At 44.4% G+C, this 27,640-nt stretch overlaps 1 protein-coding gene across 1 annotated transcript in view; it reads left to right on the top strand.

Annotated features, from left to right (window-relative positions):
* TMEM123 (transmembrane protein 123) overlaps positions 1-23,041 on the top strand; it is a gene marked incomplete at its 5' end in the record, with an annotated part of 28,500 nt that extends 5,459 nt beyond the window's left edge. Inside the window, 4 exons of the mRNA XM_081859506.1 lie at positions 5,662-5,718; positions 12,303-12,512; positions 14,094-14,247; positions 19,021-23,041. Coding sequence (XP_081715632.1) covers positions 5,662-5,718; positions 12,303-12,512; positions 14,094-14,247; positions 19,021-19,045 — 446 coding nt within the window. The 3' untranslated portion in view covers positions 19,046-23,041. The remainder of the gene's footprint in view (positions 1-5,661; positions 5,719-12,302; positions 12,513-14,093; positions 14,248-19,020) is intronic.
* Positions 23,042-27,640: the final 4,599 nt, after the last annotated feature.

Genomic DNA, 27,640 nt, shown 5'->3' with positions numbered 1-27,640 from the left:
AGTGTGGCTATTCTTACATATTGTGAAACAGTGTCATCCATGGACCAGTGCTGGTCTGCAATGTCTTCACTACAGGTTGGGTGGGACGCTTCAAGGACCAAATTTGGTACTGGTTCCTGGCCCATTGGGTGGGGGAAATCCCACTCCAGTACATCAGATAGCTTGAGAAGCACTGATAAAAATCATACTTTCACCACTTCAGTGAACTGCAGAAACATTGTTAGTAGGGCTAAGCCAAAGGGGGATATCTCGTGATTTTTTTCGTCAGTGTAAGAAAGGCATCCCTTTGGGTAACTCCCCAAATTGCTGCAAAGGAAAACGGAAAAGTTTGCCTCTTTAGGAAGCACGGCTCTCACTCTGCATGGGTATCCTTGACTGGTAGGGGAGAATAATGATCCCTGATTGAGTAGGATCTCTCATGCAGCCAGTGCCGGAAGTATTAATAGTGCTCTGAACTGGTTTTGTCTGTGCTCAGAAACAACAGCAGGTAGCCAAATCGAATTGGGTAGCATTGTCGGGTGGTCTTGCTCACCACATAGGCATAGAAAGCGTTAGAATAGCAGTAGGGGAAACAATTGCAGCAAACAGCCTTAGGAGGAAATGGAAGATTTACACTGCAGATTATTTTAGAAAACATTGTTCATTGCATTTTTAAACCCCTCTTAAAACCAGTTTTCCCAGGGTGTAACTTACTCCCTCTCCTCTTCCAAAAACACTACAGTGGAAACTTGGTTTTTGAATGTAATCTGTTCCGGAAGACCATCCGACTTGCGAAACGTTCGAAAACTGAGGAGGAATGGGCGGCTGGCAAAATCCATTGAGGGGGGGAAAGGAAAAACTTGCAGTGAAAGCCGTTCGACTTTCAGGGCACATTCGAAAATGGAAGCAATTACTTCCGGGTTTTCAGCGGTTGGCTTCCGAAACGTTTGGCTTCTGAGATGGTTAAAAACTGAGGTTCCACTGTATTTTGAAATTAAGCTTTGCCCCCTCTTTGCTTTAAATCAGGCATAGGCAAACTTAGCCCTCCAGATATTTTTTGGGACTACAACTCCCATCATCCCTAGCTAACAGTACCAGTGGTCAGGGATGATGGGAATTGTAGTCCCAAAACATCTGGAGGGCCGAGTTTGCCTATGCCTGCTTTAAACCTTGCAGCTTCTCCCAAGGTGATTTTGCAGCGATAGGGTGAGTGGCACCTGCTTAACTTCTCTCTGGGCCACCCTACAGTCATTTCACAGGTGTCCCAGGTACCTAGGTAAAGTTTTCTTTAAGAAAAAAAAATGCACATTATACCTTAGAAGGAGGGCTAAAAGCCAGGAGAGCAATTTTAATTTTGGAGATTCCTGAGTGGGGGGGGGGGAACAAGGGGGAAAGTGATGGGGTGGGGGAAGAGATTTTCTGCATGCCATGAGTATTACCAAAAATGCCTAGAGAATCTTAGAGGTATTTGAAAAGGGTGGGTTAGATATGGAGCATAACAGCCTGCAATTGTGCTGTGCCCTGCGGCATAAGTTGGACCTTTGATCCCTCGCCACATCTCCAAAATATAGACACAGACATCATGAGGGCAAGACATGCACCTTATTCTGTGGGTATGGAAACAAGACTGCCCCAGATTCCTAGTGTCAACAGACACTTCAGAACTTAAAAAGGAGGGCAGGCTTCTTGTACCTTTAACAGGTGGAGAAAAGCAACAGGTGTAATTTCTGTGCCTGGGAAAGTACCGGTTGAATGAATCATCAGAATTATTAACGACACTGAACCTCTTCTCGAGAAAGCCAGCATTCCTAATTTCTGTTTACTTTTTTTATTTTGTGTTGTCATAAACATACAAATAGATACTAATATACATGCACTTATAAAATTCACATATAATATGAAACTGGTCACAGTTCTAACTTTATCATTAAAAATTGGCATAAATAAACACATCACTTTTATAACTTAGGCTGCAACCCTTTATAACAGGGGTCAGCAAACTTTTTCAGCAGAGGGCCGGTCCACTGTCCTCAGACCTTGTGAGGGGCCGGACTATATTTTGAAGGGAAAAAATGAATGAATACCTATGTCCCACAAATAACCCAGAGGTGCATTTTAAATAAAAGCACACATTCTACTCATGTAAAAACACACTGATTTCTGGACCGCCGGCAGGCCGGATTGAGAAGGCAATTGGGCCAGATCCGGGCCTTAGTTTGCCTACCCATACTTTATAATTTATAGTATCATCCCATTCTCATATATATGATGGCACCCATCTGTCTCGAGAGATAATGGAGGAGTGTGCCTTTGAGGGTAAAGTCAAACTATTGGAGAGTTTAGTGCCTGTTGTGGCTGTAGAGACCAATGCAGGAGAGACATGTTTTGTTACAGCCGGGGAAGATGAAGGTGTCCAGTTGTGCTGCTGCAGATGAACCATGGTGTTTCTTCTCTTTGCGTTCCCCCCGGCGGTCATTTGTCCTCTGGTGACTGCTATACACACACAACTTGACTATGTGTCTCCAAGCACTGAAGTTTTCTGCAAGGGGTTGTCACATGGCAGAGCTGCTGTCGCCAGCCTTTGTGTCATGTTTGCAGACACCTTTGCAACACAGTTGGTTTGGCAATGGCACTGGTTCCTGAAGCCAGATCCCCATAGAGCATGTATATGTGTGTGTCTACACACACACACACACACACACACATATGTTGGAAGCATAGATTTTGGCAAAATTCCTTAAAAACAGCTCAGCACCCTTTGTGTGCAGATTTTCACTTTCTGAAATATGGCGACTGCTGTGGGTTAAACCACAGAGCCTAGGACTTCCCGATCAGAAGGTCGGCGGTTCGAATCCCCTCGATGGGGTGAGCTCCCGATGCTCGGTCCCTGCTCCTGCCAACCTAGCAGTTTGAAAGCATGTCAAAGTGCAAGTAGATAAATAGGGACTGCTCCAGCGGGAAGGTAAGCGGCGTTTCTGTGCGCTGCTCTGGTTCACCAGAAGTGGCTTAGTTATGCTGGCCACATGACCGGGAAGCTGTATGCCGGCTCCCTCAGCCAATAAAGCGAGATGAGCGCTGCAACCCCAGAGTCGGTCACGACTGAACCTAATGGTCAGGGGTCCGTTTACCTTTAACATATGCACATCTACACACATGATTACAGTGGTACCTTGGGTTATAGACGCTTCAGGTTACAGACTCCGCTAACCCAGAAATAGTACCTCGGGTTAAGAACTTTGTTTCAGGATGAGAACAGAAATTGGCGGTGGCAGCGGGAGGCCCCATCAACTAAAGTGGTACCTCAGGTTAAGAACAGTTTCAGGTTAAGAACAGACCTCCAGAATGAATTAAGTTCTTAACCTGAGGTACCACTGTACATGTCTCATTTTTTTAATCTTGGCAGTGAGAAGGCAATTTTCTACTTCATATACCTTACAAAAGGTGACCAGGTTTTCTCATTTCGCTCTTTTCTATCCCCCTCACCTCCCCGAACCCTCTATTCTTTATTTTTACCAACTTCTTTGGGGAAAACAGCATGTTCCCCTCTCCTGGCATAGGGAAGAGGGATGCTATTGCTTTTCCAGCGGCCCAGCCAGCATAGGAATCTGTGTTTAGCAGAGTGCTGGTTCCTAACTGCAGTATTTTGCCCTCTCTCCTTATGCATGCCCTGCATATAGCCTTTATCTAATCTGCATCTCTTCCTTTTTTCCGCTTAGTCGTTTTTGGGGGGCAGGGCATGACAATCCGCTTACCGCACACCTAGCGTGGGTTGCAGAAGCTCTTAGCAAGCATTGCAGGAGAACAGACGTACAGATCTGCACGCTGCTGTGTTTATCCCAAAGCTGATCTCTGGAGGTTGCCCAGGCACCCCTTCCTTGCCCTCTGTGCCTAAAAGCATTGGGAGAGAGATACTGGGGGTGAAATGTCTATGTGCTCTGCCCTTCCCTTCATGTTCCTGGCTTTAGGGAGGATATTGTGGTTTGTTCAGCCAACGTTTCCAGTGGCAACCAAACAGGGAAACGGTGGTTTAAGTTGGGGAACAGGTAGACCTCCTGCAGAGGTGGCTGGAGTCCTTTGAGCACCAGCCAGCACAGCCAGTAGTCAAGGAAGATGGGAGTTGTTGTCCCAAACAACATCTGGAGGGGCACAGGTTCCCCATCTCCAACAAGGGTAAGAAATCTAAATCTGATCCGTTTCCTGATTCGGATGTCACTGACAACAGTTCAGCAAACCATAATATCTTCTCAAAGGAAAGTGTGGGGCCCGTGGTTAATGGGGAGAAAGCACGAAGACGCAAGGCTTTTTCCAATAAAGGATGATAAATGATGTGATGTCTGAACTGGGCCACACTCAACGTAGCCCCAGATAGATCCCACCGGGGTCAATGGGATCTTAAGTGTGTGTAAGATTGCATTGCTCTGGTGAAAGGCCCATCAAACAGGATAGACATCGAGCATACATTTCCAAAGAAACTCCTCTTCATGGGCAAGACAGATCCCATCACACGATAACTTAACTGTCACAAGACATTCCATATGACACAGTGGACATTCTGCTTCAGTGTATGTACAAAATCTCAGAGCGTTAAGACCTAGGCTGGAGGCATAAAGATGTTTTTTTGGACCGGTTCGGTTCATAGTGTTAACGTTGCCAAATCCAAGCTCCTGGAAATTGTTGTGAATATCCCAAGCTTTATGAGCCTTTCACCATAGTACTTGTAGTTGCAAGATTCTTGTGTTTAGCATGGGGTTGAACAAGATCAGGGCCAAGGATGTGGATACAGCTGGCAACCTAGATCTGATGATGATGATGATGATGATAAAATTTTATTACTTATACCCCCCCCCCCAAATCTGGCCGGACTTCCCCAGCCACTCTGGGCGGCTCCTGTTGGCATTCCATTCCCCCGTTGTGCAGACGTGTGGGATTGTTTTAATTACATGTCTGTGTTTTACAATCCAGCACTGATTGTCGGAGTCTTGTGAACGGAAGTTCCGTTCTGTATTGCTTTTGTTTCCTTCTTCCCTCCAAGAGCAAGGAGAGGAGCCATGTTTTCCTTTGTCCTGATTTGTATATGTAAATAAACTAGCTTAGTGCTCACACCTCAGGCCTGGCTTCTGCTGATGTTGTTTCTCTGCTAACGTGTGCTCAGTGTCTCTGGACATGAGTCACAGAATCTCCTGGATTTCAGGAGCGGCACGCAGACCAGAGAGACAGGCTGGCCCTTACCCAACAGCTCCCAACAAAATATCAAAAACACGATAAAACATGAACCATTAAGAACTTCCCTAAACAGGGCTGCCTTCAGATGCCTTCTAAAAGTCAGATAGTTGTTTATTTCCTTGACATCTGATGGGAGGGCTGGCACCACTATCGAGAAGGCCCTCTGCCTGGTTCCCTGTAACCTCACTTCTCGCAGTGAGGGAACCGCCAGAAGGCCCTCGGAGCGGGACCTCAGTGTCTGGGCAGAACGATGGGGGTGGAGACACTCCTTCAGGTATACTGGGCCGAGGCCGTTTAGGGCTTTAAAGGTCAGCACCAACACTTTGAATCCTAGCTTGCCCCACCTCTGGCAGGCAACTTTGATAGGTGGATGGGTTCTGCCCACCTCTCAGTCATGGGGCATTGAAGGGTAAAATAATGCAAATGTATTTATCACTATGTTATGTGTGTTTGTTTCAGTGACTGCTGCAGGACCGAACGTGACCTCCGCAGCTCCCCATTCAAGTTCAGTAACAAGTAGGTCTCTACTTAATCTTTTTTGCCCCTTCTGCTTTACTAAGATGAAAGCACTTGCATATGTGGCCCCCAAATCCAAGGCAAATGATTTGCTTATCCAAACGGCTTGTGGCGGGGGGGGGGGGTTGCCTCTACGTTCAGAGAAATTGCATAACTGGCATTGGGAAAGAAGGACTATGTTGAAGATGTCAAGGACATCCTTGTTGGAGTTGCTGCTCAGGAATGACTGATATACTTTTCACACATTGGGCAGGTCAGATTTATTATTATTATTATTATTTGGCTGAGAGTCTTAAGGTTGCAATCCCAATAAAGCACCCTTGCAAGCTATTCCATTTAGGGAGCAACCCTATGGCAAGAGCCTTGGGATGCAGATATCTGGCTCACAGGGCTACAATTGCCAGAGTTTCCTCTTGAGATTGATCATTAAACCACTCTGGGAATTGCAGCTCGGCGGATGAAGGTCTCTTAACATCTCTCAGCGCCCCTCACAAACTACATCTCCCAGAATCCTTTGGAGGAAGCCATGATGTTTTAAAGTGCATGTCTGAAATACAGTGGTGCCTCGCAAGACGAAAAGAATCCGTTCCGCGAGTCTCTTCGTCTAGCGGCTTTTTCGTCTTGCGAAGCAAGCCCATTGACGACTTAGCGGATTAGTGCTATTAGCGGTTTAGCGGCTTTTATCGGCTTAGCGGATAAGCGGCTTAGCGGCTTAGAAAAAGGGGGGGGGAAGGGAAAAAAACCCGCAGGAACTCGCAAGACATTTCCGGCTTGCAAAGCAAGCCCATAGGAAATTCGTTTTGCGAAGCACCTCCAAAACAGAAAACTCTTTCGTCTAGCCCAAGGCAGCAAACCAAAAGCATAATAAAATAATGCAATTAGAAATATAAACATTAAGAACATTGAAAACAATCTAATTATATGCATTCCTGTATCTAAAGCCCAAATACATACAAGTTAAGAATAACTTGAGTTCCCTATGTGCCCAGCACCCAATGAAATCCACACATGGCACTCCAACGACCTTATTGTTATTCAAAAGAACTTTTTAAAAGTTATTTTCTTTCTCACCCCACCCCCATGAATCATAGAGTTAGAAGCGACTATGAGGATCATCTAGTCCAACCCCCTGTAATGCAGGAAAATTTCTCCCAGTGGGGGACTCAAATCCATGACCCTGATCTAAAGTTGTAGGCTTGATTGGTTGGTTCTTTTTGAAATATTCTGCTGACTTTTGAGAAACGTTTATTTTGGAGTTGTTGGTTCCAAACATCTATCTCCCGTTTCTGTGTTTGGACCTAGAACAAAGGTACTGGGGGCCAAAAAAACGAAAAGGGGGGAGGGAAAACCCCCCAACTCAAAACAACCACCCAGTTTTTGAATGTTTCATCATAGATTAAGTACCTGCTTCGGAGAAACCACAGCTGGGCATGTTGCCATGTGCGAGTTAAGGCAAGATGTGGCGCAAGTCATCGTTCCTATGCCTTTCACTGGCAAAAAGCAAAAGTTGCCTTTTATTTGTGAAATGCTTTCTTTTCTATATTCTATTATTTGTCCTTCCTCCTTTTTGAACGCTCTGGTGCTACTTTTGTCTCCGGTGTTGTTGCTTAAGTCCGGTTTGGATTAATTTTGCTGCTTCTGTAAACCTTGATGTTTTATTATGTGATTGAGGTTCAGGCGTTGTATTTGCAAAACGAGCTTGGCAATTGAAAAGTATTGAGCTTAATTTTACCCACAGCCTCATTCCTCAAGGCTGTGTGTGTGTGTGTGTGTGTGTGTGTGCTAAATGTTGATATTTTTATCTCAGAACTTTGCACATGTTTCAAGAGGGAAGCAAGAGGCAGCCTTAACCTGTGAAGGAACCTCTGTGCAACTGGGGATAATAATAATAATAATAATAATAATAATAATAATAATAATAATAATAATAATTTATTATTTGTACCCCGCCCATCTGGCTGGGTTTCCCCAGCCACTCTGGGCGGCTTCCAACAGAGATAAAAAATACACTAAAATTGCACATATTAAAAACTTCCCTGAACAGGGCTGCCTTCAGATGTCTTCTGAATGTCAGGTAGTTGTCCATCGCCTTGACATCCGATGGGAGGGCATTCCACAGGGCGGGCGCCACCACCGAGAAGGCCCTCTGCCTGGTTCCCTGCAACTTGGCCTCTCGCAGTGAGAGAACAGCCAGAAGGCCCTCGGAGCTGGACCTTGACTCTGCAAATTCCCAAACAGAGCCTACACACAAGCACTCTGTACATGCTCAGGCTCTTTTACGAGTTGCTCTGAATGTGTCACGAGGGCTGAATGGACAAATTCACCAGACTCAAGGCAGATCGCAGAGGCCTTCCCATCACAGTGCTGGGTGTTCAGGTCTCCAGATGGAGGGTTGGGTTCAAACACATCTGTTTTGGAGACCCAGTGTGCTGTAGTGGTTCAGATGTCAGACTAGGACCTGGGAGACCCGGGTTCAAATCCCCATTCAGCCATTGGACAACTTTCGGCCAGTCAGTTCCTCTCAGCCTAACTGACCTCACAGGGTTGTTTGGGGGGTTAACTGATCAAGGGGGAGAACAATATATACCACCTTTGTGCTCTTGGGGGAAAAGCTGGGATATAAATAAAATAAAAGTAGTGAGGGAGGGGCAGAAACTGTGGTTCCACTTCCTTCCCTATGCACAAACACAAACATTCCCTGTAATAGGTGGAGAGCATCGATGAGCCTATCTGTGAAATGTTCTCACACCTATTTGAGGACCTTCAAGCATCTACATTGACCCGTTGTATTGACTAAGCAATGTGACTCGTTGCGGGTTTAACACAAGCATTGAAAGTGCTGCGTGAAATAAAGCACGTATTGACCCCCCCAAAAGAGAGCACATTTCGATGTTTAGTGAAGACCATCCTTTTTCTGGAGGGCTTTGCTTTCCATGTCTGCCCCATGTGTCTGATGTGTTCCTATATTTCACGCATGCTTCGCAAAGGAGCGCCGCTTCCTAATTGCTGCCAGGTGAGTACATCAGTGAAAAAGCCCGATGGCTAGCAAGCCTTAATTAACACTGTCTTTTGCATGGGGGGGGGTCATTAAACGCACTCTTGTACAACGCGAGAGATGGATGGGATGAGACTTGTTTGAGGATGTGTGCAGTTTCACTTGAGAAACCTCAGCTTGCAGGGTGCTGAAGTACTTCCTTTTTAAAGGTTTGCTGCAAAATGCCTCAGAGCAGTTTCTGCAACAGGCCTGTTAGCTTCTCGTTTGAAAACAGGCCTTTCCCCCTCACTAAAACATGGCTACAGTGGTAGCTCAGGTTACAGGCGCTTCAGGTTACAGACTCCGCTAACCCAGAAATAGTACCTCAGGTTAAGAACTTTGCTTCAGGATGAGAAGAGAAATTGTGCAGCGGCGGGAGGCCCCATTAGCTAAAGTGGTGCTTCAGGTTAAGAACAGACCTCCAGAACAAATTAAATTCTTAACCAGAGGTACCACTGTACTGAACTCGGCTTGGCATGCAATAATTTGTTCAGGCTTGTGTTGTTAGGCACCAAAGAAAGTGCCCTGTGTTGCAAAACCGAACACACTGAAGAACAACAAGCAACACATCGGCTAATAAGATACTGACAGTATTTTTATAACGCTATACTGTTTCAAAATTCACAAACAGAAGACATATAATATGTTCATGGAGTCACAAACGAATAAGAATCAAATAAACGTTCCATGAACAGGAATGGTAGGAGTGGTAAGTCACTGTCAGAGATCACTGAAATGGAGGCAGAATACCTTTCCACAGTCAATATTCTACAAATGTGAGATGATGGGTGCTCCAAACGTCGCAATAGGATTCTCTTTGCACAGCAGCAGACAGTACAGTTCTTCCAGGATAATGAACTGTTTTAGTGATAAATCTTCATCACCTAGCAATAATATGAAATGAAAACCTTTACAGTCAAACACAGCCCAGTGAAAGAAATGGCAGGCCTGCATGTTAACCAACCAATAATAAATACATACCAAATTAATAGTCCCCAAAGGTGCATAAAATGGCCATGGATCAGCTATCGCTAAAAAGTGTAGTAAGCTAATGCTGTTGGCAAAACCCGAGTGGCATTATAATGGCTCTCAACAGGTGCAGTGAATCATATAGAATTACAGGAAATTTAAAGGTACATTATCTGAAATATAGCAACAAACATACAAACAGTAGCCATATTGACAGAAAACTTAACCAAAACAATTAAAAACTAATTCAGTATTTGTGTTGTTAGGCACATGAGCCCTGAACAACCCCGGTGGTCACACGCCAGGGGGGCAACAAATGTTTTGTTTTGTTTTTCATTAGGCTAGCCCTAAGGGTCAGATAGAGCCTTCAGTTCCAGGTCTGAGGTTCCCCACCTCTGATGTAAATAATAGCAAAAATAAAGAAATTTGAGGATCGGCAAAAGATACTTGGAAATTCCTGAGAATCCACTGAATTTTCTCAGTATCCTCCCAAAATGTGGATAATTACCAGGAATCAATCAACATTCACCAAGGCTGCTTTTTAGTGTAACAGGCAGCGCATACCTTTGTTCAAGCTGCTGTGCTATTTTTTACCTGCTATTCAAAACACATCACTAAGGAATGCATACTTGGTGTGAATTTGATTCCCTGCTCTCGGAGCATTGATGCAATCCATCTTCTTCCCCTTGATGAAAATTCAGCTGCAGCGGAGAGGGATGGGGGATGTGTTTGTGGGTCTCCTTCGCAAAGGCTCAGCTTGGCTCTCCAAGGTTAAAACAAGGAACGGAATGCCGTTTCATGCTTTATCTTCATTGAGTCCTTGCTAAGTGGTAATCAACAGTTTGATATGCAAAACGCCGTGGGGGGTGAGATTGGGGAAGGTCATCGTGAAAATGTGGAGTGCAGTCTCTGAATACACAACATGAGTATTATGCTGAATCAGTCTATTGGATCCCATCAGCTCCAGCCAGAACAATTGTTCTGTATTCAAATGGTGTGCGTGCATCGCGTCATGTGACCAGTTTTGCAGCTCCGATCCCCCCCAATATTTTATTCAAGTTGGCCCCCCTGTAGAGCAGTAGACAAATTGAATAAATAATAATAAATTCCTGCAGAATTAAAAAAAATAATGAATTATTGCTTAAATCGAGTCCCATGCAGTCTCTTTTTAACATTGGCTACTGGGTAGTCATAAAACTACTGTTTTGCCATAAATTGGTCTAATTTATGCTGGAAATGTGGAAAAATCGAAGGTACATTGTTCCATATCTGGTGGAACTGTGAAAAAACCAAGACCTACTGGGGTATGATTCATGAAGAACTCAAAAAAATGTTAAAAACATACAGTGGTACCTCGGGTTAAGAACTTAATTCGTTCTGGAGGTCCGTTCTTAACCTGAAACTGTTCTTAACCTGAGGTACCACTTTAGCTAATGGGGACTGCCGTGCCGCCGCCACGTGATTTCTGTTCTCATCCTGAAGCAAAGTTCTTAACCCAAGGCATATTTATTAGGCATATTTATTAGGCTTATTGGGAAAAGCTGCTGAATTGCAACTTATTACCAAACTTAAAACCATGGAGAGACCTGGTCTGAACAAAGACATTGGATTCTTATCTTATTATACATGACAAAGCCATTTTTCACCTTCTCACCCCTTGCTTTTTCCTGTAAGACCTATTGCAGTCGTTAAGAGTCGTCAACAGGCTCATCACAACTATCTGCCAATCACCCAATCCCACCACCCTTCTGAGTAATACCCCTCCCCACCTTCTCACTATATAGAAGGGTCTGGTGACTTCTGTTTCAGTGTATCTGAAGAAGTGTGCATGCACACAAAAGCTCATACCAAGAACTAACTTAGTTGGTCTTTAAGGAGCTACTGGAAGGAATTTTTTTATTTTGTTTTGACTATGGCAGACCAACATGGCTACCTATCTGTAACCGAGGTACCACTGTACTTACAACAGAAACCAGAGGCATATTTATTAGGCTTATTGGGAAAAGACATACCGCAGAAAAAGAAATGAATTTTCTTACATGCTACAGTCACCGTCAGAATACTATATGCCAGTAAATAGAAGAGCGAAGTAATACCCACAAGAGAAGACTGGCTATACAAATTAAGTCAATTTATAGAAATGGCAAAGCTACCTGCATTCATAAGAAGACAGACAAACCAAAAACTCAGACTAGAATGGCAGTGTTTCGAAGAATACACGGACAAACACATTCAAGAAAGACTATGTTGATATGCCTAGATTAAAGGAGTAAAGTAGAAATTATTAATTAGGAATGTGATAATGAGATCAAAATTTAAAATTTAAGAATTGCTATGATAGTATTGAAGGTGTAAGATAAGGAAGTCGAGATGTTGTGGGGGGGTCAAAGGGAGTGGTGGTGGGAAGATAAGGGGGTGAGAAGGATTTATGTATATGTAAATAGCCTTATTTTTGTATGTCTTTGCACTGATAGGGTGCATTTCTTTTTCTGTACTACTAAAATTTAATAATAATAATAATAATAATAATAATAACTTAGAAAAAAGAAAAAAAAACCCTACTGTTTTGCCATGTCCGCAGGTGTTCTTAAACCGAACACTACCACTCCTGCCCACAATGTGACAAACGCAACGACCCCAACTGCTCCTGCCACCACAGTCGGCACCAACATAAGCACCAGTGCCCACCCTGAAAATAAAACAAGCGCAAAGCCCACCACAGTGAAACCTGTGTCTCCTAGTGTGACCACAGCGACTTCCAAGGCTACTTTGCCTTCTGCTTCTGTGACAGGTATGTGTTGATCTGCAGCTACGGTCCAGTAGGAAAGGAAAAGATCCTGAAAACTAGTAGCCCTCAGTAGACTTATCCTCCATGGAATTGTTCCATCATAAAAGTAATATTTTTATTATGTGTACTCCGCCCACCTGACTGGGTTACCCCAGCTGCTCTGAGTGGCTTCCAGCATATATAAAAACACGATTAAACATCAAACATTAAAAACTTCCCTAAACAGGGCTGCCTTCAGATGTCTTCTAAAAGTCAGATAGTTGTTTATTTCCTTGACATCTGATGGCCCCAGCGTGGGTGCCACTACCGAGAAGGCCTTCTGCCTGGTTCCCTGTAACTTCACTTCTCGCCATGAGGGAACTGCCAGAAGGCCCTTGGAGCTGGACCTCAGGGTCCAGGTTGAACGATGGGGGTGGAGACACTCTTTCAGGTACGCAGGGCCAAGTTGAGAGTTGGTTGTGAGAAATAAGGTACGAAGGTTCATTCGGGCCGTCTTCTGAGGACCTCATCCGTTTTAAGCCCCTCAGAAAAAGGGAGGTGGAAAAAAGATAAAGACGAGATTAAAAGCAGGGGTGAAGACATATCATAAAGCTCTTGGTACTGTAGCCAGTCAGCGGTGTGATTTGACTGCAGTAAAAGAAGTCATGCGAACCAATAGACTTCATTCTGCGCTGGTCAGACATTGTCATGGGTACTGTAATTGGTTCTGGATGCCACACTTTAAGAATGATATAGGTAAATCTGAACAGGCTTATAGGAAGGCAGTGAAGATGCTATATAAAAGTGGTCTTATGAGGGGGCTTCAAGGGACGTGGGTGGCGCTGTGGTCTAAACCACAGAGCCTAGGACTTGACAATCAGAAGGTCGGCAGTTCGAATCCCTGTGACAGGGTGGGCTCCCATTGTTCGGTCCCAGCTCCTGCCAACCCAGCAGTTTGAAAGCCCATCAAAGTGCAAGTAGATAAATAGGTACCACTCCGGCGGGAAGGTAAACGGCATTTCCATGCACTGCCCTGGTTCGCCACAAGCGGCTTAGTCATGCTGGCCACATGACCCGGAAGCTATCTGTGAACAAACGTTGGCTCCCTTGGCCAGTAAAGCGAGATGAGCACCGCAACCCCAGAGTCATCTACGACTGGACTTAACTGTCAGGGGTCCCTTTACCTTTACTTTATGAGGGGGGTTGAAGGAGCAGCATGTTTAGACTGAGAAGATGAGGACCAGGGTGGAGTGGGGGACATGATAGCACCCTCCAAATACCTGAAAGACCATCACACCGAAGAGGACAAAGACTTGTTCTCCGTTGCTCCAAAGGGCAGGACTATCTCTTAAAAGGAGGGTATTTTGGTTGAGATTCCCAGAATAGTTCAATAGTTCTTCACAGGGAATTGCTGTGTAAGGGGTCTCCCTAACAACTCCCAGCATGCTTCACAAACTACACTTCCCAGAATCCTTTGGGGGAAGCCATGACGGTGTGAAGTAGTGCCCTGGTGCCATGACTATCGCCCAGCATTCTGGGGCATAAAACTTTGGGGAATGCGCCTCGTATAATAAGCATGTCGGCTGGTTATGTGTCTTCTTTCAGTCACTCCCAAAGGTGCAGCGGCTCAAGTCTCATCCTCGGGGTTCAGCGCAGGCAGCTTCATTGGCGGCATCGTCTTGACGCTGGGACTTCTTGCAGTTGGCTACATCGGATGCAGGACGTACCATGCAAAACGGGGCGTCCAGTACCGAACCATGTATGTAGAAGTCAGTGGAGTGTTTCTTTGCTGACCTAGATTCTGTTGGTTTTAATTTTTGCATTGCATTGTAAATCGCTTTGAGTTCACTTTTTTGTGACTAATAAGTTCCAACAAAACAAACCTAAAAGGTCTCAGATTCGATTCCTGGCAGCTCCATGTATGAAACCTTGGTGAGTCATTGCCCACGAACAGATCTAAATGGATCTAAATTGTCTGGCACAGTGAAAGGCAACACTCTGCATTCATAGCCTGTGTGGCTTCAGTGAGCATCCAAAGCATAAGGTGAGGTATTCGGTGCTGCTCCTACTCAGAGTAGACCCACTGGAGTTAATGGGTAGGACTTAAGGTCCATTAAGGTCCGTGGGTCTACTCTGAATTGTACTTAGTTGAACGCAGCCCATTGTGTGTGCCCTGGCAGTGCTGTGCTAGTATCCTCCTGCGACATTTTTGCAGAACTCCTGGGCCCCCAAAATGTCATTATACTGCCTCTGACTGCAGATCCACACTCCTGGTGTCTCCTTGGACTGGGCTCACAATCTTCGCACATTTAAGTGCTCTAGTGACCCAAATGCCTGCCTGTGTTTTCATCCATGCTGCAGTTTTTGTCTCCCTGTTCTAGGCAAGACCGGCACGAACGCCACATTGTTTTATGCTCCTGTCTAACCATGAAAGCCCTTTTTTTGTTTGTTTGCTTGCTTGCTGCGTTTCATTTCGTTTGATGGCTTCCTTTGATTTTTCTCGGCATCAGGAGAGGCCAGGCTCTCTGTGACATCCCCTCTTTTGAACTCCCTCAGCCACCTTGCTGCCCTCTTAGCTTCTGCTGCTTATCAGCGATAAACTTCCGTCCCTCCCTGCTGTTCGTAAAAAAAACCCACCTTACGAATGTGCACGTAGCCCCGTCTTGCTTCAGAATCGCTTCTTGCGTTAGCCCTTGAGCAAAGCTAAACTCCTCAGCAGTGCTGTTGGACTCTGAACGTTTAGGAGAGTGTTGCTGAGCTCTTTAGATTAGATGTGGGGAACTTTCGGCCCTCCAGATTTCTTGCATAAGTTCTTGGAGGCCAGACTGGGAGCAGCCTCCGGGACCATATAACACAGGTCCTAAAGGATCTGCACTGTCTCCCAGTATGTTTCCAAGCACAATTCAAAGTGTTGGTGCTGACCTTTAAAGCCCTAAACGGCCTCGACCCAGTATGCCTGATGGAGCGTCTTCACCCCCATTGTTCAGCCCAGACACTGAGGTCCAGCTCCGAGGGTCTTCTCGGTAGTGGCACCCACCCTGTAGGAACACTGCCATCAGTTGTCAATGAGATAGGAAACTATTTGACTTTTAGAAGACCTGTTCAGGGAAGTTTTTAAGGGTTGATGTTTCATGGCGTTTTTGATATTTTGTTGGAAGCCACCCAGAATTGCCGAGGTAACCCAATCAGAATAATAATAATAATAATAATAATAATAATAATAATATAGCCATGGTGGCTATACTCAGCCTCTCAGGTCAGAGGCTGCATACTTCTGAATACCAGTTTGCTGGAAACCACACAAAAGAGTACTTCCGCACTCGTGTCCTGCTGGCAGGTTTGCCCCATACAACTGGTTGGCCACTGAGAACAGGATATCACAGAATCATAAGAGTTGGAAAGGACCCAAGGGTCATCTATGACAGGCTTCCTCAAACCTAGCCCTCCAGATGTTTTGAGACTACAATTCCCATCATCCCTGACTACAGGTCCTGCTAGCTAGGGATCATGGGAGTTGTAGGCCAAAAACATCAGGAGGGCTGAGTTTGAGGAAGCCTGATCTGTGACATACTAGATGGACCAACAAGTTCATCTTATGCCCAGGTGTTTCTGAACTACAACTCCCATCAGCCTCAGCAAGCATAATAATAATAATAATAATAATAATAATAATAATAATAATAATAATAATAATAATTTATTATTCGTTCCCCAGCCACTCTGGGCGGCTTCCAACAAAGATGAAAAATACATTAAAATGTCACACATTAAAAACTTCCCTTCAGATGTCTTCTAAATGTCAGGTAGATGTTTATCTCTTTGACATCTGATGGGAGGGCGTTCCACAGGGCGGGCACCACTACCGAGAAGGCCATCTGCCTGGTTCCCTGTAGCTTTGCTTCTCGTAATGGGGGAACTGCCAGAAGGCCCTGGGTGCTGGACCTCAGTGTCCGGGCAGAACGATGGGGGTGGAGACGCTCCTTCAGGTATACTGCCGGGGATGATGGGAAGTTCAGCAACATGTGGAGGGCCGACAATTGCCCACACCTTTAGATGCCTAGGTGTGTTATTCCACTTGCTTCAAAATGTGCAAAGCCATGTCCCGGGCACACCTCCTCCTCGTTCTTCTGGGGGGAGAATTGGAGCTTTGCTCCAAAGTCAACTATCTTTGGGACAAAGGAAGAAGAATTGGCATGCTGGACATTGCCATTCCTTCTCAGCGAGCGCAGCCTGTTTTATCTTTGCATTTGTTTATTTGCAGTTCCGGACTCCCATTTATGCATGGAATGCTCAGCCCAAGGCAGGCTTAGCCTTCAGTAGTGGGGGGGGGGGGGGTCTATCTAATCTCAACCATCCAAAGGTTTCCTTGCACTTAGCTTTGATGTGCTGTAGTTATCAAGCTGTGTTTTGCTAGTTCATTCATGCACATTTGTACGCCTGTGTGCAAGATCTTTCCGACATGCTTGCGCATGTATATATCATTGACATGTTTTCCTTGTTAACGTAGCTGGCTCTGTCATCCACTCCCCCCCCCCCCATTTTTTTAAAATTAATGCTTAAAAATCCCTCATGTGTCCGCTACTTCTGCCCCCATATTAAGTAGGAAAATACCAAGGATTGTGGAGGGTATGTGGACAGAGGGAAGAACCACACATGGCAGTATTTATTTATTGAATTTATATCGCACCCTTCCTCTCTAAGGAGCCCAGGGCATGAGACAGACAAAATATTGAAGGGAAAAAAAACAAAGCAAAAACATTCTAAAAGAAGTTATAAACATAAGTCTTCCATCCACTTGCCAGGGACGGTGTTTTTCTGCTGCCAAATGCCTGGGTAAACTGGAATTCAAATTCCTCCTGAAGGTTAATAATGATGTAGACAGACTCACCTTGCTAGGGAGCTCATTCCACAAGCAGGGGGCTACCACTAAAAAGGCCCTGTCATGGGTTGGCACCAACCAGGGAGACCTTGGTGGGGGCACCACCAACAAGGCTGCACACAGTACTGTGTCACGGGGGGCCTATTCTGCTGCTCTCCCCTTCCCCACCCAATTTTGTAAGAGAGGGAACCCATGAATTGGGTTCGATCTCTGCTGGTAGTCTCTTCCCTTCCTACAGGCTTGAGCATCGTTGATCGGTCAGTGACTTCCTGCTTTTTCACTTCACAGTGCAACTATTATCTCTAGCTGTCTTGGCTTGAGAAACATGAGCAGCTGCCTTATACCAGATCACATAATTAGTCCATCTAATGGTAAACCTCTGGGATTCCCTGCTACTGGATCTTTTTATGTGAAAATGCTAGAGAATAAGGCTTGGGTCCAGCTGTACAGTGCACACTGCTGAACAGTGGTCACTCACCATGGGCTGTGGCTCGAACCCATAAGGTGGCCTTCCCCAAGGGAGTTCCCTCCAGATGTTTTGGACTACAACTACATCCGCTGAGGCTGATGGGTGTTTTAGGCCGAAACATCTGGCAAGCACTGCATTGAGAAAGACTGTCATAAAAAAGACTTCACTGCTTAGATGTCACAGATACCCCAGGTAACTTGAGTCTATTCCTATTTATGACATTTTTAGTCACAGTGTAAGCAACTAACACTGAAATAATAGTAGTAGTAGTAGTAGTAGTAGTAGTAGTAGTAGTAATAATAATAATAATAATAATAATAATAATAATAATAATAATAATAATTTATTTATACCCTGCCCATCTGGCTGGGTTTCCCCAGCCACTCTGGGTGGCTTCCAAAATAAAATAACCTATTAAACATTAAAAGCTTCCCTAAACAGTTAAAACCAGTTAAAAACCATGGAAAACATTCCAACCAAGGAAGAGTAGCAGATGAAACTAATGGACTATTCTGAAATGTCAAAAACTCGCTGGAAGAATCGGAAACCAGGAAGAAACAACTTTTAATAAAGAACGGGGGGGTTGTGTAAACTGTTTGGAAAATTATTGTGTACAAATAGGATCATCTTAAAACTCATAGTTAAAACGATTGACTAAGAAATAGTGAGAGAATAAATGAAAATTGGACTATTGAGGAGATGCAGTAAGAAAAGTATAACCGAAGGAACCACAAAAGTCGGGGGAGGGAAGCCAAATGGGATATTTGTACAGTGGTACCTCAGGTTACATACGCTTCAGGTTACAGACTCCATTAACCCAGAAATAGTACTTCAGGTTAAGAACTTTGCTTCAGGATGAGAACAGAAATCATGCTCTGGCGGCGCGGCGGCTGCAGGAGGCCCCATTAGCTAAAGTGGTGCTTCAGGTTAAGAACAGTTTCAGGTTAAGTACACACCTCCGGAACGAATTAAGTACTTAACCCGAGGTACCACTGTATTGGATGTTTGTTTGAAAAATTTAAAAAAAATAATATTTTTTTTAAAAAAAAATTAAAAACAATGAAAAACAAAAAGCCAGAACACCACAAGTAAGCCATATACTAAGAAGGTCTGCTACACACAATATATGGAGTGATGCTTCCTCAGTGTAAATTTAATACTTAATGTTGTCTTCTTTTTTCCAGTGACGAACACGATGCCATAATTTAAAGCCTTTGCTCAGAAGACAAAGATGAAACCCCACTCTTGTTCCTGCTTTTAGAAGCAATCTCTTCCCCCTACGGAAAACAAGTCTTAAACTGTCCAGAGCCTACACTGGGTGCTTAATTGCTTTTTTGGGGGGTGTACCTTTCTGTAAAATTATGGGGGACCCAGATTCCGCAAGGATGCTGGATATTTCAAAGTGCCTTCACTGAAGAGTTCTGAGGACCGTCTACACAATTGGTCCCTACTTGGGGACTGAAGACATGAGCTTAGTTAAAAGTTGCGACTTCTTAGCCATTACACGCTGAAAATCAGGGGATGTGGGCTCCACAACAGAACACAATGCTGTGAACATGCTTATGTCTACCACTCTTAAAGTTACGTTGTCCTTCTGTTCAGCAAATAAACCAAGCTTCTGTTTTCAAGATGGCAGGTGAATCCAAAAGCAACCTTTTTCACGTTGCTCTTCTTCAATTTGTGGAATGAGGTTGTTTGGGCAGGGAGAAAAGTATTTTTGTTAGTGATCTGACGTTGCATGTGCCTTGAATTTTTGAGGAAAATATTTTTCTACTTTTAGCATATACAAGGGTGCGTGAAAGGGTTTTTTCATTTGGTTAGGAGAATTGTTTGCTTTCTTTCGTTTACCTTGTGTGTGTTTTTTTATCATGATGCATCGTCTGTGTGCTAGTCCCTGCTGAGTTGGAGGTATATAATTCCAGTTAATTTTCAGCGCAACCTTTCACCACAAAAGCAAAGACCAGAATAATTGCTCCGCTGGTTCCGTGTGTGGTGAAATCTTATCAGATTCAGTACAGTGTGTCATATGAATTGGCTGTGTGGGACAGTGGAATACATGTTCCCTGCCTGCCTGATATATACAGTTCCTTGACTAGTTCATTGCTTGAATTCAGGCTTGTGTCTGTTAAATGTTGTTGAGAAGAAAGGCAGATTCGTAAGAAAGCTTCCACTGGGGATTATTTAAACTCGAATACATTCTGGGGATGTTTTTTAACGGACGAATCACTGTTTTGATATATATTTCTTTTCCTGCTCTTGCCTCTGTTCTTTTTTTTTATTTCATAGCGTAACATTTACCAGATGCAAAAGAGGGGAGTGCAGGCTTGTCCATGAGCTGTAATTCCTGTTCCAAGGAACTAGTTTGCATTGTCACGCTAAGCCACAGTTTGTTTTAAACCGTGGCTTCATCGCAGACCCCAGCAGCTACCATAAATAAGCCATAGTATGGCTTGTGTTGCGCAAACAAGGACTGCTTCATAGGAAGCTGTTTCAGACCTGCGGTGCCTTAAGCTCTGGCTCTCCAGAGTTTCGACAGGGGACATTCCCAGCTCTTCCTGCAGATGCCGGTCATTGGACCTGGGACCTTCTAGTTTTGCGCAGTGACAGCATCGTAGCCAATGAGGTTAATCCGAGGCGCGATTATTGCTCATTGGACCTGGGACTTTCTGTGTGCAAAGTAAGATGCTGGGCTACTGAGCTGTGGCCCATCCCTAAAACCACGAGCCATGAAACAGAAGGGGGTAAAGCCAATATTTATTCTGGGTTTATTTCTTGCTTTTCACTCGTGTTGTGTTTGGAACAATCAGAGCACGATCTGGGTTTGCATGACATGTCCAGCCATGTTGTGCACATTGACGATTAAGCCGTCGTTTGTAACAAACTATGGCTCAGCACGGCATGCAAACCAACGTAATTTCAACTCTAAAAAGAGCTGTTCTCTGTCTCCAGCCTTGCTTGCTGCTGAGAAAAATTATGCACTGTTCACAGAGAGAAGGGAAGCTTAAACTCCTTTCATTTGTTGTTGTTGGGGGGGGGGACCTCTCCTCGTCCTAGTTAGGACACAAAACTTCCTCCCAAGCTCCTGAATGTAGCCAGCAGACTTTCTCTTGCCCTCATGACTCCAACATCAGGTGCACATAAGGCCTTATCTACTTACCTCCCTTTTTGCATGGATGTAACTACAGATTATGGGACGCAGGTGGCGCTGTGGGTTAAACCACAGAGCCTAGGACTTGCCGATCAGAAGGTCGGCGGTTCAAATCCCCGCGACGGGGTGAGCTCCCGTTGCTCGGTCCCTGCTCCTGCCAACCTAGCAGTTCGAAAGCACGTCGAAGTGCAAGTAGATAAATAGGTACCACTCCAGCAGGAAGGTAAACAGCGTTTCTGTGCGCTGCTCTGGTTCACCAGAAGCGGCTTAGTCATGTTGGCCACATGACCCGGAAGCTGCACGCCAGCTCCCTCAGCCAATAAAGCGAGATGAGCGCCGCAACCCCAGAGTCGGCCACGACTGGACCTAATGGTCGGGGGTCCCTTTACCTTTTTGACTGTACAGATTGCAGTGGAGTTCATTCCTAAGTTGTTTTGAAATCTCTCTTTTTTAAAAACAAACAAACACAGAGAGTAATTAGCCAATGCACTTGTTTGTTTGCTTGCTGTTAATGTGCCCACTGTTTTGATGGTCTCTGATTGCATATCAAAAGTTCCCTGAAGTTGATGGGGGGCAATTAATGCATCTGTTTCATCTCAGAAAAGAACATACTAGTTTTTCACCACATCTTTGGTGGAAGATTATTGAAACTACTGCAATGTTCCAAGATATAAGAAGCAGAAGAAAGCATCACGGGGCTGGTTAATAGCTAAAGGCTGTTGAGCAATGCCGTACTTACCATGGGCGAGTCTGTGAATTTTTTTAACAAACACTTCCCAAGGGAAGCAGCTGGCACTATATATAGAAGCATTGTGTAATGGTGATTGTTGTGAATGCATCCAGTCTCCATGTACCCATAGGATCTTCCTAACAACCACTGCTAAGGGATGGATATTCATGATTGACAAATATCCCTCCAGGAAGCATATCTCAGTATTGCAAGTGGGAGTGCCTTTGAGTTACTTAGAAAACCCTTTGCTCTATTTAGCAGTTTTAAACCAGTTCAACGGACATTGCTTCTTCCTGAAGAATCTTGGCAACCAGGAAGTACATCTCCCGTTCCCAATCCCCCTATTGCAATTCCTTGATTTTAGAATCAGTGTGAAGCTGGTATCTGTTTGTCAACAGGCTTCTGGGAGTTTTTTTGTAATCCTCTTCCCCACCCCCCTTTCCCTCAAAAAAAGTTTAATATTTAAAATGCAAGAGTGCTTACTGTTAAAATGATGGAGTCTGTTCATTGAACAAGAAGATTGGGGTTTGGGTTTCCATCTATTTTTAAAAAGATGAAACAATTAGATAGATGATGCTCCAACCCCCCCATTTTTTCCCCTGATGTGACAAGGATGCAAATTGTTCTGAGTAATTGTAATGAACATTCTTTTTTCTACCAAACAGTTGCCAGATTTATTCCAGAGGTTTTCAATATTTTTGAGTCCACGGCTCCCTTGACCAACTACATTCTTTCTGCATCTGCCCTGGGGAGAAATGCTCTCTGAGCCTTAGAAGCCCAATTATGTCCCCCCCCCCCCTTGCCTGCAGAGCTGGCAGCCTCTCACCCTTTTCCAAACACCCTCCCTTGTGGAATGTTCCCTCGGCCTCCTCTCCCCTCTCCTTGGGAGTCCTCTGAGCTGCCACAGCTACCGCCCCTGCTCTCTGAGCTGCCCTCCCCCCAAAGAGAGGTGCCTCCTCACACTGCCCCACGGGGGCCTGGGAAGCACCCCCTAGCCAGCCCTAGAGACACCATTTGCCTGGGGAGCTTGTAGCCAGGGCTGCTGCAACAAACAGCTGTGCAAGCCTTTGGGAGGCAGAGACTCAAGAGGGCATCCGAGGAGGGAGGGAAGGGAAGGGAAGGAAAGGGAGACACACTGTTTGAAAACCACTGCTTTATTCAGTTAAACTTGAGGGCCTTTATTCAACATTTTGCAACAGCTGGTAAGAAATACTCCGTTTCTGTATTTGACGGTTTCTTGTTGTCACCTACCTGCAGTAGTATTTGATTTATCTCAATTTTTTTCTGCTGCCCTTCGCTCACAGAAATAAAGGTTAATGAAAACTTTCATTTGCAATCTGAGTGCTTTAAGGGATCTTGGAGGTTACTCCCAAGCCTACCTTCTCAGCATGTTTGCATTCCTGTCTGTGGTGTAGTGGTTAAGAGCAATAGACTCGTAATCTGGTGAACCGAGTTTGCTTCCCCGCTCCTCCACATGCAGCTGCTGGGTGACCTTGGGCTAGTCACACTTCTCTGAAGTCTCTCAGCCTCACTCACCTCACAGAGTGTTTGTTGTGGGGGAGGAAAGGAAAGGAGAATGTTAGCTGCTTTGAGACTCCTTCAGGTAGTGATAAAGTGGGATATCAAATCCAAACTACTACTACTACTACTACTTCATGACGTCTTTGCCAGCTTGGTCCTATCCACAGAATGGAAGATGGCAGAATCCCCAAGGTGCTCTACAGGGAGCTGACTTCAGGCACCAGGAGCGTTGACTGACCAACTCTGTGTTACAAAGATGTCTGCAAATGTGGTGGAATCTGGGTCCTCATTGCACAGCACGACCATCACTGAGCTACAGTCCATCCCTTATTCACACAAATTAAAGAGCAGCTGAGAAATGGTCACTCAGGATGAGGTTTCTTAGTGGCCTAATCTTTCCTGCCCTTTAACATAAACATTAGGTTTTATGATGCTGACTTTCTGAAACCTTCCCCAGCCATTCAGCCTTTGCTTAGGAAACTGGTGTTTATCTTTGCCTTTTGTCTGCCTGGGTCTGTTCAAAACTGTTGTGCAAAAAAATTATATATAAAGGTCACAGGGAGTTCAGTCCTGCACAGCAGTTAAGCATTCCTATTTTTGCAGCAGTTCCTCAAGCAGGGCTGTCAGAAATGGTTTGTTTTATTTTCAAAGCTTTGACACTTTATTTTCAAAGCTTTCAACATCCGTGTGAGTGGGAAGGAAATTCACTTTGTTCCAGTTACGACGAACATTTCTATAGCTAAATATGTTATGCATTCTAGCTATAAGGGACTAAATTCATCCAAGCACTGATTATATATCCACATACCAACTCTTGAAACACCCAAGAGGCTTCTAATTCCTGCATTCCCTCCCACTCCAGCCTGTTCCCTGCCAAAATGCTCAACATTCTGCTCAAACTCAAAAGGCTGCGACTGGGAAGTGTTGCAAATTCATGTTTATAAATGTGCATATTTTAAATCCTGCACATGTGGGGGAAACTTGCCCCTTGTATGGATAGTGCCATAAAGTTTAGCCACTAGGTGGTGCTGGACATAGCTGTCTGCTGGGTGGAAGTCAGCAAACCTTTTCAACAGGGGGCTGGTCCACTGTCCCTCAGACCTTGTGGGGGGGGGCGGACTATATTTTGGGGGGGAAATGAACGAATTCTTATGCCCCACAAATAACCCAGAGATGCATTTTAAATAAAAGGACACATTCTACTCATGTAAAAACACCAGGCAGGCCCCACAAATAACCCAGAGATGCATTTTAAATAAAAGGACACATTCTACACATGTAAAAACATGCTGATTTCCGGACTGTCTGCGGGCCGGATTTAGAAAGTGATTGGGCCGCATCCGGCCCCCAGGCCTTAGTTTGCTAACCCATGCTCTTGTGTTTATTCTGTCCTTGATGGAGAAAAACCAATGCAGACTGCACAAAGAAAACACAAATACAGATTATATTCCATTGAGATCAGACATGGAATATTAGATAGAAATTAACCAGGAACGAATAATCACCAAATGCACAGGCAGTACCTGAAAACCAAGTTCATCTAGGGCAGTTTTCCAAGATAGTGATGTTATTACTCAGATTGTCACTTGCTCTCTCTGAGTTACACAGAAGCCTTCAAGATTTGGAGATGAATGGTTGAATAAACTGAACTAATGTGATTCATTTAATTGATGATCTCAATTAAAAGGCTGTGTGTGTGTGTTTATAGTGCCAGCATATACAGTGGTGCCCCGCAAGACGGAAAACCCGCTAGACGAAAGGGTTTTCCGTTTTGGAGGCACTTCGCAAAACGAATTTCCCTATGGGCTTGCTTCGCAAGACGAAAATGTCTTGCGAGTTCCTGCGGGGTTTTTTCCCTTTCCCCCCCTTTTCCTAAGCCCTAAGCTGCTTATCAGCTGATCCGCTGATAAGCCGCTTATCAGCTGATCTGCTAAAAGCCGCTAAACTGCTAATAGCGCTAATCCGCTAAGCTGTCAATGGGCTTGCTTCTCAAGACGAAAAAACCGCTATACGAAGAGCCTCACCGAACGGATTAATTTCGTCTTGCGAGGCACCACTGTATCAGGGAAGTGGAACCACAGGGCAGGGGCAAATGTTTTGCCCTCTTTTTCACCTTTTACATGTTTTTGTCTGGCTAGAATGTGATGCATCTCGCCTGTCTACACAGAGCAAGGTGGAGGTTGAGAAACCACTGACATTTGCACTGTTGGAGTATAGGTAAAAGTGACATCCATTGCTTCACCCACTTCCATCTCTTCCACCAGTAGCATGAAGCATTTGAAATGCTTCCCATGAGCTAATGCAGACCCTGCGATGAAACGTAGCTCAAAACTTAAGTTGTATTTAGAAACATCAAAATAATTTTTCCTTTTAATATATTTAAGCTTCTAGCATCACAAAATCCTCGTATAATATGAAGACTTTGCAAAAAGATACATCTTCCATTAGGGTAGATTCTGCTAGGCGATGAACCAGTTTAACAAGAACACACACCCTGCTAATATGCAACATGGGCTGTAGGTGCATATATTCCTCTTAGTTTCTCTGTGGCTCTAATGCAATCACAGCTAATAGGGATGCAAATATTATTGCCACGTATGCAGAAAAGTATGTTTGCTTACGTTTTGACACAGCCAATAAGAACGAAGAAGGCAACAAGTTTTTTTCTGAGGCTTAAAATTGAGGAGACCATAGAGGGACACACACACATACACACAACACCTGTTAAAGTTAAAAAGTTGTTATAACAACCTCTTTTGACTGGAAATAGTGAAGGGAGAGGAGCCACCAAATAGATTTGGTCTCATAGTAGCAGAACAAACTCCCTCTGCTGCAACCAAGTATAATGGCAGGCAGCTAAAAGATGACAATATAGATGCATCTGGTGCTCCCAAAACAAGTCTAGGAGTGTCCAAACACTTTAAATTATGGTTTCCAAACACACCCCACACACCAATTTGTCACATGGAGCATGCGCTAAACTGGAACCGCATAGGGTGTGATAAGGGGAAGCAGCTCAGCAGTAGCAGTAGAACAAACACGGAATTATTTAGTTTCTGACACCCTGATGCAGCACCTCATTTAATTATTTTAAATTTTCCACAGGATCTAGCAATGTTAGGTGCTTAAGAAACATCTTAAGAAGTTCAGCAAAAAGTTCAGAGTTAGAATCATTTGTTGCCTTCAAAGTTTTACTTATGCACTGCTAGCTACTTGGCGCGTGTCCTTTAGGTTTTGACCAGCCTGCACCAGAAGCCTCAGCAACTATCACACACAACGATGCCAGTGTTTATACGTATGAGCAAGAGCCCAATGTAGCATACATGACATTATACTTAAATTCCTTTGGATCCGTTCCAATTTTTCACTCACATTGCACATGGAGTGCTATTGGACTCATGTCCCCTTTGTGGGCTTCCCATAGGCATCTGGCTGCCCACTGTCAAGAGCACAATTATTGGAGTAGCTGATCATTTACTCTGATCCAGCAAGACTTAAAATATATCTCTCATATATCTCACACACAAATCTCTCACATCTTCACAGGAGACGGAAGAGGGTTTAATTGATGCAGTACGTGGTCATGACTGCTTACATCTGAATCCGGCTTTTCCAAATGAGCTGACAGCATGCATCAAGGGTGGCTAACATTTGTCCCTCCAGATGCTGTTTGACTGCAATTTCCATCATTACTGCCTTCTTGGTAGTGGCACCCACTCACCAGGTGTCAAAAAGACAAGACAACTGCAGAACTTTCTGAAGGCAGCCCCTTATTGACAAGGTTTTTAATGTCTCATGTTTGGCTGTTTTTAAGTTGAAAGCTACCCAGAGGGGCTGGATATAAATAATTATTACTATTATTATTCTTCACAATGTTGGCTAGGGCTGATGGGAGTTTTGAGTCCAGCAGCTGCAAAACCACAGGCTAGCGTATATTATGGTTATTACATCGAGATTATCCTCACTTAGGGGCCTGAAAGATGGGTCACTTGCTGTCTCAGCGTAACAATGTTATAACTAGATGGGGATTCAAATTGGGCAAGCCAAATGCATTATCTACTACATTGGCTATCAATTGCCCCCCACCCCACCCCGGGCTTGTGATGCTAGAAAAGCTATTGTTAAGTGAACTTTATGATCAAGGAGCACAATTCCAACAATATTGGAAAGTCTATATGGCCACTAGAAGGCAAATATCTGAAATCAGGAGAACACATGGGTGAGGGCACTGTAGTGACTAGCTATTGTTTAAACACAAGTATTTGGGAGCTGCATCCTACTTAAGATTTTAAAAACGCATGTATAGATCTATAATACGGACAGTGTCTAAAACAGTTTTTCCTTCCCTTTAGTGATGGTAATGGAGCAAGTCTGAAAATGAGGCTGAAAATAAATTCCAACAATA

This window comes from Podarcis erhardii (assembly GCF_964252035.2).
Source record: "Podarcis erhardii genome assembly, chromosome: 4".
In the NCBI taxonomy this organism is placed as follows: domain Eukaryota; kingdom Metazoa; phylum Chordata; class Lepidosauria; order Squamata; family Lacertidae; genus Podarcis; species Podarcis erhardii.
The sequence above is the reverse complement of the archived record's forward strand: the minus strand, read 5'-3'. Positions and strand labels throughout refer to the sequence as shown.